Here is a 14,447-nt window from a genome sequence, read left to right on the forward strand (position 1 = left end):
ATCAAAAACCCCTGTTAATCATCTCACAAGAAACCAGTGAACACAACACTTCACTGGATTACAGAAAGACACACACAAAGACAACCAATAACGAGAATGGTATGGATAATGGAAACAGAATATCCAACACAGGAGAGAAGTAAGGAGTTTCTAGACGGATGACAAAAGATATCACACAATCCCTGCTGTGCACCAAATATGGAGGACAATTACTAAGATCAGTGTGACTTTAGAGAAATGCATTATTGAGGGTTATCATGACTCAGACCACTGCTGCCATTGTACTATCTTCTCTATGTTACAAAAGAATGGACAATGAACCTGGCCCAGATTCTTATCTGTAGTTGGACTGTCTTTACAAAGTGCTAGTGAGGTTCCTGCTCTCACCTCCATGTCCTACTGCTTGAATCAGCAGAGGACATTTATTTTATCCTACAGAAGAAATTCTGCTTTGACCTACTCCTGAGAGTTATGGTAGATCATGAAGAGCTTAGAAAGAGAAAATAAAATACGAATTCAATGAAGATATTTCTGTTGGATATTCCAATATTTTTATCAACATTATAGCACTAGGATATGTCTTAATTGTGCTGAGACCTATACTTGAGAACTTGCCTACTAATATCCCCAAACTAGGTTATATAGATTTGTAGGGAAGGCTTATAGCTTGTCATCTTCTGCAATCCTTTATCTAATAATAGACATATGTTCCTTTTTCTTAATCCACTATGTTTGTGGTTGCTAACCTGTTTCACAAAACTAAAAAGGAACACATACATGGAGGTAAAACTATATAGAACACTAACAACATAATAAATTCAAAAATCAAGACAGTGTTAAGGGGAAGTGGAAATGATGTTATTGGGTAGGGACACAATAGTAGCTTCTACTAATATTCTAGCTCTTAATCTGAATGGTAGGTACATGGGTTTTTCACTTTAGTATTTTCATACATTCTATGTACAATACATTTCAACCTATCGAAAGCAGATACATTTGTATCCAGAAATTCCATAATGAGGTATTTAATCCAATATACATGAAATAATGTAGACAAAGATATTCTGTCACATTGTTTATAGCAAAAGAATGAAAACAATCTAAATGTCCATTAATAGAGAAAAGGCAAAATAAATCAAGTCATTACTATATAGTGACCTTGCAGATCTCAAGAATGAGGTAACTTACTACATGAACTAATACAAAATGTTTTCTAAGATAATGATATGCCTTACAAGCAAAAAGTAGAACAGTAAAGATGGAATTCTACCATTTGTATTTTAAATATATATGTATATTAATATTCTTACATTGTATCTTGGTATCTCTGGAAAGAGATATCAGAAACCGTTAACACCATGTGCCTCAGGAAAAGGGAAACTGGGTGGTTCACAGATGGGGCTAGGAGGTCAATTTTTCCACATTATTTTGTATCAAAAATACTAGTTATTTGATACTTTAAAAAAATTATCATCTGATACACTTCACAAGATACATATGATTCACCTTAAGCATGCTGTCATTAATCTTTGGCTCCTTACTAAAACATGCCTAAAAATTATCACCCTGCTCACACAGGCAGATTAAGAAGGTCCTGAGAAGCAGCTTTTAAAACTAAGCATTTTTTCTAAATATGTATTCATGCCTGTTATTTCAAACCTTTAATTTTAAGTAAAAAGTAACAACTTTCATCATGATGTTTCTTTCAGAGTGTTTATTTGATTAGCTTATATCCAATGTGCCATGGAACACACTAAAAATTCACTAGTAGTAACTAACAGTAATGGAGGAATCACACACACACACACACACATATATATATATAAAATGTTTTTTTCAGAGCGTTTCTTTGATTAGCTTATATTCAATGTGCCATGGAACACACTAAAAATTCACTAGTAGTAACTAACAGTAATGGAGGAATCATATATATATATATATATATATATATATATATATATGAGGCCTACATGAAAAATTTCTTAAGATACTTTTGGTAGGCAAGGAGAGATGCACAGGTGGGACATGAAGGTATGTTATTTTTATATACAAAGAAAAATGAAAATGAAATATATGGAAACAGCCCCCCAAAAAAAAAACCACTATTGGTATGACTCATAGCAGTGGATCACTCGGCTCAAGAAAAAAAAAAAAAAAACCACTATTGGGTTAAAGTGGATCAGTATACAGAAACTTAAATTTATCAATAATCCCCAAACTGCCTATGAAATAAACATCAAGTTTTTCATGGTCAAATCAAAAGTCTAAAATAAAATTTTCTGCAAAACGAATGAAGACTTTTTTGCATATAACATCTGAAGCAACTCTTAGCAGCTTCTTACCTAAGAATCAATGGTACCAAAGGGAGAGGAGGGTGAAGGGAGCCTTGAATATGGATGGTGGACCTTCAAAGTAAACGTTCAAAGTTGCTACTATGGTTTGAATTTTTCTCTCTCTGAAAATTCATGTTGAACATTAATCTCCAATGCAACAGATTTTAGACATGGGGTCTTTGAAGAGGCCATGAATGAATTAATGCCATTATAAAAGGGTTTGATGGAGGGAGTCTGTTCCTTTTTTACCCTTCCACCCTCCGCCTATGAGGAGGAAGCATTCAAGGTGCCACTCTGAAAGCAAGCCCTCACCAGATGCTGGTACCTTGATCTTGGACTTCCCATCCCAGGCTCCAGAGCTGCGAAAAATAAATTCTGTTCTTTACAGATTACCTAGTCTGTAGTATTGTTATAGCAACATAAGACAAACCATTGTGATATATGATATGATACGAAGAAATAAAGAAAAAGAAAGAGACAGAGAGAGAAAGGGGAGAAAAAGAGAAAGAGAAAAAGACAGAAAGAAAAGGGGAAGAAAAAGGGAAAGGGTGAAGGAAAAGGAGAAGGGGGAAGGAAAGTGGAAAGGGAGAAGGGAAAGAGAAGGAAGGAAGAAGAAAAGAGAAAGAAAAGAGAGAGAAAGAGAGAGGGCTGGGCATGGTGGCTCATGCCTGTTATCCTAGCACTCTGGGAGGCAGAAGACAGGCAGATCACAAGGTCAGGAGTTCGAGACCAGCCTGGTCAACATGGTGAAACCGCACTTCTAGTAAAAATGTAAAAATCAGCTGGGCTTGTTGGAAGGTGCCTGTAATCACAGCTACTCAGGAAGCAGAGAAAAAAAAAGAAAGAGCAAGAGAGAGAAAGAAAGAGAAAGGAGAAAGAGAGGGAGAGAGAAAGAGAGGGAGGGAGAGAGGAGGGGGGGAGAGAGAGAGAGAGGCAGGTAGAAAGTGAGGGGGGGAGAGAGAAGGAGGGAGAGAGAGACGGAGAGAGGGAGGGAGGGAGGGAGGGAGGGAGGGAGGGAGGGCATCTGAATTGAAAGGCTTACCAGGAAACTCTCCTTTTCGGTTGCTTTGCCCAAACTCCTGAAGCTGAGCTTGTTGATTTATTTGTTCTTTCTGCAAATTTTCATACCAATGAGTTACTTCAGCCCTAAGATCTGCTACCTGGTCACTAGGATACATTTCAATAGTCATCTGAAATATGAGATGCAACCGATTTAAAAATACAAAAAGAACAGATATTTGACCTGGGAAATGTTAACAACTTGGAAATTAAAACTATCTAAGTACCTTATCAGGAAGTCCAGCTGGCTGGCATACAACTCTTAGTGGCAGAGACTGTTTGTCACTCAGTGCTTTCAAATGACTACTAATACCAGTGCCTTCAATTTGCCACTGTCTCAGATGATATGCAAACCTGAAACATGACAAAAAAACAACACATAAAAAGGATACCACTTTAAACCATTTTAATGTTACAGAAGTTTTTAACATCTTACAAACTGGAAAAGTCCAAAAGAAGTTCTAAGTTCATTCCAATTTATTCTACAGCAACAAATTTAAGTTCAGATTCATCATACTCAATCAAATCTAAATGCGTAATAACAGATAAGAGCACCTAACAAAATGGTCACCAAGAGAAATTACTGAGGAAAAAAAAAATCTTAAGGCCAGTTTTCTTTTTTTTTTTTTTTTTTTAATGAAGAGGGTAGAAATATTAATAGATGCAGAAGGAATTAAAAAAAAATCTAATCCAGTAAATGAAATAGTAAGCTGTGATTCCTACATTCAGAAGGAAAAAAAGACACTAAGAAATATTTTTTGGGGACAGAAACATTCTAGTAAATATATATTAACCAGTCCAATAGAATTTGAGAGGCAATTCATGGCTGCTAAAATTATAAAGTGAATTACAAAGACTTATATTTCAAAGGCAACAGGCACCTAGCATGATAATCACTAAACATGCGTGAATTTTCTAACTAATTTCCAGATGTGGAAGGCAGGATCCAAGGTACCTGAATTTAGTTAAAAAAAAAAAAAAAAGAAAATGTCTAAAACTAATTGGCAATTTTGGAATAGAAGGATAAAAAGTGAAAGAATGAATGAACTTGTCTACTTTCCACATGATCCAATGTATGAGCCAAAGAGTATTCTTAAAACACTGTTTCCTGTTACATACTTAAGACCAGGGTTTTCCATAGTGGTACTACTGACATTTTAAGCCCAATTAATAATTTGTTATCAGAAGGCAGAGGAAGACGGGGGAAGGAGCTATATCTCATGCTACCATATTCAGCAGCATCCCACCAGATATCAGTAACATGCTCCCTTGCTGTGATAATCCGAAGTGTCTCCAGATATTACATACTATGTCTTGGGAAACAAAAACACTTCTGGCTGAGAACCACTGTTTAAGATCATAACTTTATCTCTTTTTAAAAAGAAAACCGCTTAAGACATTATTGTCAATATACAGAACACATAAAACAATTATATTTTCAATCTACAAATATTAGGCAACTTTCAATTAATAATAGCACTAAGCACATCAAGAACAAAATTCTGCATGAAAAATACCCAGGCACATTTTTTTAAACTACTGCTTAGTTTTGTGACTATTCAATTTTATCCATAACCTAGTTATTCTACTAGTAACAAAACATTTTTATATAAACTATTTAACATCAACATTAACTTCTGACATAAAACATGAATAAAAAGATATCAAGGACAATTTTTTTCCCACAACTGAGTTACAACAAAATTTGTACATCTGAGAAGGAATTTTTGGACTTAATTTCATTAAACTTATAAAACCACCACTGAATGCTCAAAAACAGAATACATTTTTAAAGACTTAAAATAAGTACTGATTTTAGACACTGTTAATGTTGTGCAAGGAATAAGGATGTGAATCAACAGGACCTTTTTGGTCTGCTGTTTGTATATCCTATAGCATAGAAAAAATTTTGGAAGTACAGGTTTCATTAACAGTAACTATCTCCAAGAAGAAGAGAGCAATTACAGTAGACTTTCATTTTCTACATCACAGTATAATATCTGAATTTTATAATATGTATTTGAATAAGATACACCACCACATTTGCTTTTTTAAAATTTTTATTTTTTAAGTGGTTAAAGTTATAAGGCAATATGAAGTTTCTGCGCAAAAAAAAAAAAAAAAAAAGAGTTCCCTTCCATATTCATTAAAAACATAAGAAATTCTTCAAGTGGAATTTCTATGAATTGCAATCATAATCAAAATAAAGAATTTTGTAATGTCCAAATGTTTCAAATCATGGAAGTATGTTATTATAAGGGATGTATAAAATATCTTGACTATGCAATATTTCTTGATATTTTAAAAATGTCAATAAACTATCAATTTCAATATCAAACTAAGATCTGAAGTTGAAAAAAGTTACTAATTTTAACAATTTTTTTTCAACACAGTTCTTAGTACTTTTACATTTGCTCATGATTTTTAACACACAGAATTTTTTAAAACTATCTACTCACCTTTCATTTCAGTCGATATATTCATAAATATTAATTTGCTTTATTTCTGTATTACACAGGTTATGTCTAAATTAATTATACAGATATTCATTAACAGAATTTTTTGGTCATGTTTCCATGGTAAATGGAAATTCAAAATTAAAATACTGTCTCCTAGTCCAGGAAGAAAAAAAAAACAGCAAATGAAACATATGACTCAACTTGATTCAACTATGAGATTATCTGATGTTCTTGGTAAAAGTTTTAAGAGACTTTTTTTAGTAGTGGTGTTCTGCGTTTTTAATCAAAGTCAATACTTTCTTAGAGATGGAATTCTGTCTAATGATTCTTATTCATGCATATCTGCTCAAACTCTATTATTAAAGCTGTGCAATATTTATCAGGAACCCGTACTGCCTATTTCAAGGTAAAATGGTATACATTCTTAATAAAAATTACTTCTATTACTGACATTTCACTTTGGTAAATTATGCTTTCTATGTGACCCCAACAAAAACTTTAGATTCACTTTAAGACTATTTCTGGAAATGCCAGGAATAAGAATGAAATTCATTCTAACAGTGTGATATTTAAAAAATTACCTTCTCCTAAACGCTTCCAGATGTGTCTTCAGCATAAGAAGTCCTCTTTCTATAACCATGAGACTTGAGTGTGATTCCTGTTCAAGACTGCTAGAAGCTATCATAAGACTCTCCATGCACTTACTAATAAATTCCTGCTCCTTCTCCAAACCCGTTTTACCTGAAAGCCAAATGTTTAGATACGTATATTAGCCTTATATTCTTGTTTAGCTATATCAAAGAAAAGCTATAGTTTAACAAAACACCCTCACATAAGACAATATTTCAAATCACTTACCATTAATATAATAGGAGTTAATATACTGGATAGCTGCTCGACTGACATCACCAGATTGTGCTCTTAAAGCAATGCCCCAAAATTGGTCCATACCACAGAGCTAAGAAAGAAAAACATGATATCTCTAAATTCTGTCTGTCAAATGATGTAACTCATCATAAGACTTAAGTACCAAAGGTAAAAATCATACAATACCCAAGAGTTTTAATCTTGTAAAGTATTAATAAGGCAAATCCTATTATTCAGTTATTAAATAAAAAAGCCTTAAAAATTTCCTCAATTAATGAAATACACCTATACTAGATCTAGTATTTATACAGCAGCAAACGATATTTACATAATGTTTAACAAGTTGTAACCACATAGTAGGAAAATTTAAGTTCTTAAAAACATACTACAAAGGAATAAAACCAACTGAAATACAATAATGAGCACAATGCTTCAATGAATCCATCTAACTTATATTGAAAATACCACTGCTTTCTTGTATTCACAGAAAATTAACAAGATATGCTAATTCAAGTTTCTCAAAAAAAAATTTATTTATTTTTATTTTTGAGACAGAGACTCACTCTGTTGCCGAGGGTAGAGTACAGAGTCACAATCTCGGCTCACTGCAACCTCTGTCTCCTAGTTTTCAAAGGATTCTCATGGTTTAGCCTGTAGCTGGGATTACAGGTGTGCACCACCACATCCAGCTAATCTTTGTGTGTTTTTAGTAGAGACAGGGTTTCTCCATGCTGGCCAGACTGGTCTCGAACTCCTGACCTCAGTTGATTCACCTGCCTCAGCCTCCCAAAGTGCTAGGATTACAGGCATAAGCCACTGTGTCCAGCCTCACTCTAATTTATAGTGTTAACTATGAGATGACAAAGAGAATGTTTTCACTGAAAACTATAGAAAAACTGGGGAGTGGAAGCTCCCAAAAGTTGGGCAGAGTGAAGAAAGGTGTCCTAATAGGTAGCTGAACAACTTTAGTATTAATATCACCTACTTTAGAACAGCAGTATTATTTCATAATATAGCATAACTACTTCTTAGATGAATCAAATATTTTTAGTTGCCTGAAATTATCAAACTGAAAACTATCATAGTGGACTGGGCACAGTGGCTCACACCTGTAATTCCAGCACTTTGGGAGGCTGAGGCATGTGGGTTGCCTGAGCTCAGGAGTTCAAGACCAGCCCGAGCAACAAGGTGAAACCCTATCTCTACATACATACATACATACATACAGACAGACAGACAGACATAAATAAAATTAGCTGAACATGGAGGCACAGGTCTGTAATCTGAGCTACTCGAGAGGCTGAGGCAGGAGAATCGCTTGAACCTGGGAGGCAAAGGTTGCAATTAGCCAAGACTGTGCCACTGCACTCCAGCCTAGATGATAAAATTATCATAGTGATACTGAAGCAAGAGTTAGGACTAAAAAAATTCAAAAAACCTATTCTGACAAGAAAAGAAGGTAGTAAGAAGATAAAATAAAAGCATTTTAGGTATAGTTAAAATTATTCTGGCCGGGCACTGTGGCTCACATCTGTAATTGTAGCACTCTGGGAGGCCAAAAAGGGCGGAAAACTTGAGGTCAAGGGTTCTAGACTAGTCAGGCCAACTCTACTAAAAACAGAAAAATTAGCTGGGCATGGTAGCACACACCTGTTGTCCCAGCTACCCAGAAGGCTGAGGCAGGAGAATTGCTTGAACCTGGGAGGTTCAGTTGCAATGAGCTGAGACTGTTGCCACTGTACTCCATCCCAGAAGACAGAGTGAGACACTGTCTCAAAAAAATCATCATTATGGCCTGGCACAGTGGCTCACCCCTGTAATCCCAGCATTTTAGGAGGCAAGACGGGTAGATCACCTGAGGTCAGGAGTTCGAGACCAGCCTGGCAAACATGGCAAAACCCCACCTCTACTAAAAATACAAATACTAGCCAGGAATGGTGGGCACACCCCTGTAATTCCAAGTACTCAGGAAGCTGGGGCATGAGAATTGCTAGAACCCGGGAGGGGGAGGTTGCAGTGAGTTGAGATCACGCCACTGCACTCCAGCCTGGGTGCAGAGCCAGACTCCATCACAAAAAATAATTTAAAATTTATTCTTTTTCCTTTTTAAAAAACTTTCCCAAAACTTGCTAAGAGATAAAATTATTAACATTATTATTATTCTTGGAGATGGAGTCTTGCTCTGTTGCCCAGGCTGGGGTGCAGTGGTGTGATCTCGGCTCACTGCAACCTCTACCTCCCAGGTTCAAGTAATCTCTTCCCTCAGCCTCCCCAGTCGCTGGGATTACAGGTGCCCACCACCACGTCCAGCTAATTGTTGCATTTTCAGTAGAGACTGGGTTTCACCATGTTGGTCAGGCTGGTCTCGAACTCCTGACCTCAGGTGATCCTGCCCTCGTTGGCCTCTCGAAGTGTTGGGGATCACAGGAGTGAGCCACTGTGCCCGGCCAAAATTATTCTTTACCATAAGAATTAATATCCATTCTCTCTACCTTTCTCCTAATGCAACACCAACTTGTTAAGAAAACTACTAAAAAAAAAAAAAAAAAAAAAAAAAGGATTACTACATCAAAGCTACTATTACCCAAGTGGAATGCCCAAAAAGGAAGACTGTCAAGTAAGTCTCTGTTAGCAGAGTACAGGGATAATACATTCAACAATTCCTAGCAGCCAACAAGCCAGGTACATACAACTTTAAGCTAAAGAAGAGCCATTTGTTGGCAGCTCCCAGGTGCCGTATCAGCCCTAGGATGCTACAACCTGGAAGCTAAGAAGAGCCATTTATGAGAGTTAATGAACTGATCATCATGCTCACAGATAGAGATTACTCCCAGATGAGAGGTTACTTAAAGTAGCTTGGAATGAAATTGCCCAAGAGTAACTAACAGCTTAGCTGAACCAAATGGCATAAAAATCATATCTGAAATAAGTCAATCTTTCACTTGAAGTAAAATATTTGACTGTATTATCTAGGAATGTCTAGGACACTCAAAGAACACTCGCACGGACTCTTCTGATAAATCAAGAAACATGTAATGTGTTTTCACTAAGCACAACGAATGTTATCTTTGGTAATGAAAAATAAATTTCCTTTATAAAACTTTTGAAACCACAGAATAAAACCCAATTGGGCTGAGCATGTTGGCTCATGCCTGTAATTCCAGCACTTTGGGAGGCAGGTGAGCAGATCACTTGAGGTCAGGAATCCAAGACCAGTCTGAGTAACATAGTAAAACCCCATCTCTACCAAAAATACAAAAATCAGCTGGGCTTGGCAGCAGCCACCTGTAATCCCAGCTACTTGGGAGGCTGAGGCTGGAAAATAGCTTGAATCTGGGAGGTGGAGGTTGCAGTAAGCCAAGATTGCACCACTGCACTACGGCCTGAGCAACAGAGCGAGACTCCATCTCAAAACAAACAAACCCAATTGCAATGCATAATTCTATGCTCTGTAGAAAAATAATTTGGTAACCTAACTTGATAATCTAATTTGAGGAATAAAGTTGACTAATAAAGTAAATCTAAATCCATACCTCAGAATTTGAACCACCATCATAGGCACTGGTAGCCAATCGAGCCAAGTTACAGAGATGCTGAAACAGGTTTAAGCCAGTCATGCTAATTGTTTCAGGTTTTAGCTGGGGCATCTTTGGGAGGGTGGGGAAACATAAAACTAATTTAGTGTGATAATTAACAGATTTTATTTTATTTAAATAAACTTTACTGAAAACATTGTAGAAGAAAACAAATCAGCTTGAATTTTTAGTGATAACTCAAAACAATAAAAATATATAATAATTTGGCTGGGCACAGTGGCTCAGCACTTTGGAGGGCCAAGGCAGGCGAATCACTTGAGCTCAGGAGTTTGAGACCAACCTGGGCAACATGGCAAAACCGTGTCCCTAAGAAAAATACAAAAATCAGTTGGGTATGATGGTATATGGCTGTAGTCCCAACTGCCTGGGAGGCTGTGGTCGAAGAATTGCTTGAGCCTGGGAGGTCAAGGCTACAGTGAGATGTAATAGCACTGCACTCCAGCCTTTGGGACACAGTAAGCCCATCTCAAAAAAAATAAAATGAAAAATTAAAAAATATATATGTGTAATTTAATGAACATTTTATTCAGTTAAAAACTGAAACCTGCTGATACAGGTTTCAATTTTCAAGACGTACACAGACCCAAATCAGAGGACAAAAATAAAAACATCTATCATCCATTGTATAACTATACCATACAAAGTTATGGGAAGTATAGATGTGCAGTTTTTGTTAAAGTCAGGGGTTGAAATTTAAGATGGCAAGAGTTCTATTTGTAGCTCTGTCTTGGATCTATTAAGTGATTTAGTTTATACATACTAGAATTCATTCATATATATACTCAGTTCCAACATGGAGATAATGTCACATTTTACAGAGAGTCTTTATAATAAGCATAAAAATAAAGTCTATTCCATTATTTTCACTGAGTTTCAAAATTCTAATGGGGATAGCTCATTAAGAAAAATGCCACCCGAGCTAACTGTGGCATGTGATAAAGAAGAATAAAAATTGGAACATCTTTACAATAATGACAAAAGTTCTGAATATGCCTTCCCAGAATCTACACATTTGAAAACTGGCTTATCTTTGCCCAAAAGACTGACTGTAATGACAGTTATTTAACTAAGGAAGAGTCACAGAAAGCAGTTCTCACACTTGTGGGTGTGAACACCACTGCTGAAAACTGGACTACGATATTATTATTTTAAAAAACAAACAGAAAAACCCTCCACATTTCTAATTAGTGCTGCCTTCAAGAGTATTCTAATTGTTAGTTTAATTATTGTAGCTAATAGAACAAACTATTAATTTAGATGTAAACAGTGTAAACAACAAAATCAAAACACAATCTGACCAAAATTATTTTAGGAGAGCTAAAAATCATTACATTAGGCTATTTAAAAAAAAAAAATGCCAAAAAAGAAAAAAAAAGCATTACAGAATTCATATTTCAACAGAAAAAATGGGAACATGGAAAAATAACAAACTGTGAGAAATGCAATTACCTTCTCCAGGAAAAGATGTTTGTAGGTTTCCATACCCATAGCATGTTGATCTTTACTTCGAACTTGATTTAAAAACCAGTGGAGTGCATCATCGTAACATTCAGAATCTTCTACTAAACAATGCCATAAGATGTCAACTTGCTCTAAACTTAACCCTAGATGAAAATTATAAATATTATACTTTATTAACTACACATAAAAAAATTACACTTCTCTTTGGCATATGTACATACAGTAAGTCCTCACAACATATAGTCCTTGAAAATTGCAATTCTAATTGAAATGATGCATAAAACTAATTTTACCATATGCTAATTGATATAAGAAGAGTTATGTTCCTATAGCGTATTTATGATTACAAAATATATATATATATCACAGCCAGACACAGTGGCTCATGCCTATAATCCCAGCACTTTGGGAGGCTGAGGTGAATGGACTGCCTGAGCTGAGGAGTTCGAGACCAGCCTGGCCAACCTGGTGAAACCCAGTCTCTACTAAAATACAGAAAACTAGGCTGGGCACTGTAGCATGCACCTGTAGTCCCAGCTACATGGGAGGCTGAGACAGGAGAATCGCCTGAACCTGGAGGTGGAGGCTGTACTGAGCCGAGATTGCACAACTGCACTCCAGCCTGGGCAACAGAGTGAGACTCCATCTCATAAAATAAAGTTTTAAAAATTACTAAACTTCCTTATTTAGAAGTTAACACTTTGAATATTAAAAACTGGGATGTTAGTTATATATACACTTAAGAAAGATTAATACAAACCACTAAGATAGTTATTTATCCAATTTTTGGCAAATCAGTGGTGGTGGTAGATGAAATCAAGGACTCAATGGTTACAAACTGAACACTGTAAGGAACACTTCCTACCACCAGGCAGTTCAAATACAGTAAAATTTAAATTTAGTGGGCTCGCTTTTGTACATCATTTATGGCTATGCATTTGTATGAGTATCATAGAGTTTACAAATCACAATTTGTATTTATTCATTTGCTCATTTTTCAACCCACTTATTCCAGTTCAGAGTTGTGGATGGCCAAACCCTATCCCAGCATCTCAGGAACAAGGCAGTAACTAACCTTAACTAGGATGCCATCCTATTGCAGAGTATACTAATACACATGCCCACACTCATTCAGACTGGGATCATTTAGACATGCCAATGAATCTACAGTGGATGTCTCTGGGATGTGGGATGAAACCAGGATACCCAGAGAAAACTGATGGAGACATGGGGAGAATGTACAAATTCTGCACAGGCAGTGGCCCTGGCCCGGAATCAGTTTTTTTCCTCATTAATGTTAAAACGTTATTTGATGACCTACTGTAGTTTATATGAAACATGTATAAAATATTTACTATCGCATCCAGGTGCAGTGGCTTACATGTGTAATCCCAGCACTCTGGGAGGACGAGGTGGGTGGATCACCTGAGATCAGGAGTTCGGGACCAGCCTGGTCAACATGGTGAAACCTTGTCTCTACTAAAACTGCAAAATTCAGCCAGGCATAGTGGTGAGCACCTGTAATCCCAGCTCCTTGGGAGGATAAGGAACAAGAATAGCTGGAACCCAGGAGGTAGAAGTTGCAGTGAGCCAAGACCTCGCCCCTGCACTCCAGCCTGGGCAACAAGAGCGAGACTCCATGTCCCAAAAAGAAAAAGTAGCTGGGCAGGGCACATACCTTTAGCCCTAGCTACTTGGGAAGCTGAGGTGGGAAGATTCCTCAAGCCCAGGAGTTCAGGCTGCAGTGAGCTATGATCATGCCACTGCACTTCAGACTGACTGGATGACAGAGCAAGACTGTCTCTTAAAAACAAAAAGGAAGGAAGGAGGAAAAGAGGGAAGGAAGGGAAGGAAGGGAAGGAAGGGAAGGAAGGGAAGGAAGGGAAGGAAGGGAAGGAAGGGAAGGAAGGGAAGGAAGGGAAAGAGGGAAGGATAAACAGGTAATCCTAAACATTGAGGAATCAGAGTTAAGGTTTAAGTATTATAAATACAGTGGATACGAAGTTCAAAGGTCATTCTCTGTATATAGGAGATAAGTAAGAATTGTTTTTGGAAACTATGAGAAAAGAACCCTTACGATGAAAAAAGCAAAAGGAAACTAACTGTCTGAAACAGACAACAACATATCAGAGGCCATTATTAGCTAGGGAGTTAGACTAATGAGAGAAGTCTGTATGGTACTTTGACCCAAGAATTGAAGGATTCCTGAGTGTGGCAGAAGACAGATGAACTCCTGAGAACAAAAGAGAAGGCATTATGGGTAATCACAAGTATGAACACGAAAAAAATTAGACAATCCAAAAGATTAGAACAAAAGCATCACAGAGATTCTGAAGTACATTTTAAGAGGTTCCAAACCCTGGGGTGGTGCCCTAGAACCAGAAGGGATATGATGGTATGGTACCATCAATAGAAATGTCTTTTTTCTTGGGAAAAGTAGACACAATGCCAAAATAAAGAAAAATTCCTCAGAAATATTAAACCTAGTAGCAGTATCAGTCTAAAGAGTTTTATCCAAAAAAAAAAAAAAAGGTATCCTATCAGTTTCTCACTGAAACAGTTAATATGTAGATTATTTGTTCTAAATCTTGTGCCCATGGGGGCAAATATAAATAAACCAAAAACAACTCTGATAAGTATGTATCAGAACTTAAACATGTTAAGTAATTAAG

The 14,447-nt window shown here is 36.5% G+C and overlaps 1 protein-coding gene across 4 annotated transcripts in view; it reads right to left on the reverse strand.

Moving 5' to 3' along the window:
• Positions 1–14,447, reverse strand: part of USP34 (ubiquitin specific peptidase 34) — a 292,847-nt gene that overhangs the window by 127,132 nt on the left and 151,268 nt on the right. For 2 of the 4 annotated variants that reach the window (XM_064364160.1, XM_064364157.1), the window contains exons 22-27: positions 11,764–11,918; positions 10,252–10,365; positions 6,710–6,809; positions 6,433–6,592; positions 3,620–3,746; positions 3,376–3,523 (exon numbers count right to left, since the gene is read on the reverse strand). In XM_064364160.1, the coding sequence (XP_064220230.1) occupies positions 3,376–3,523; positions 3,620–3,746; positions 6,433–6,592; positions 6,710–6,809; positions 10,252–10,365; positions 11,764–11,918 (804 nt within the window). The remainder of the gene's footprint in view (positions 1–3,375; positions 3,524–3,619; positions 3,747–6,432; positions 6,593–6,709; positions 6,810–10,251; positions 10,366–11,763; positions 11,919–14,447) is intronic. The other 2 variants (XM_064364158.1, XM_064364159.1) reach the window with 2 other exon arrangements.

The sequence above is a fragment of the Aotus nancymaae genome, unplaced genomic scaffold (assembly GCF_030222135.1).
Source record: "Aotus nancymaae isolate 86718 unplaced genomic scaffold, 86718_ANA_hifiasm-v0.15.2.pri h1tg000057l, whole genome shotgun sequence".
Taxonomy (NCBI): domain Eukaryota; kingdom Metazoa; phylum Chordata; class Mammalia; order Primates; family Aotidae; genus Aotus; species Aotus nancymaae.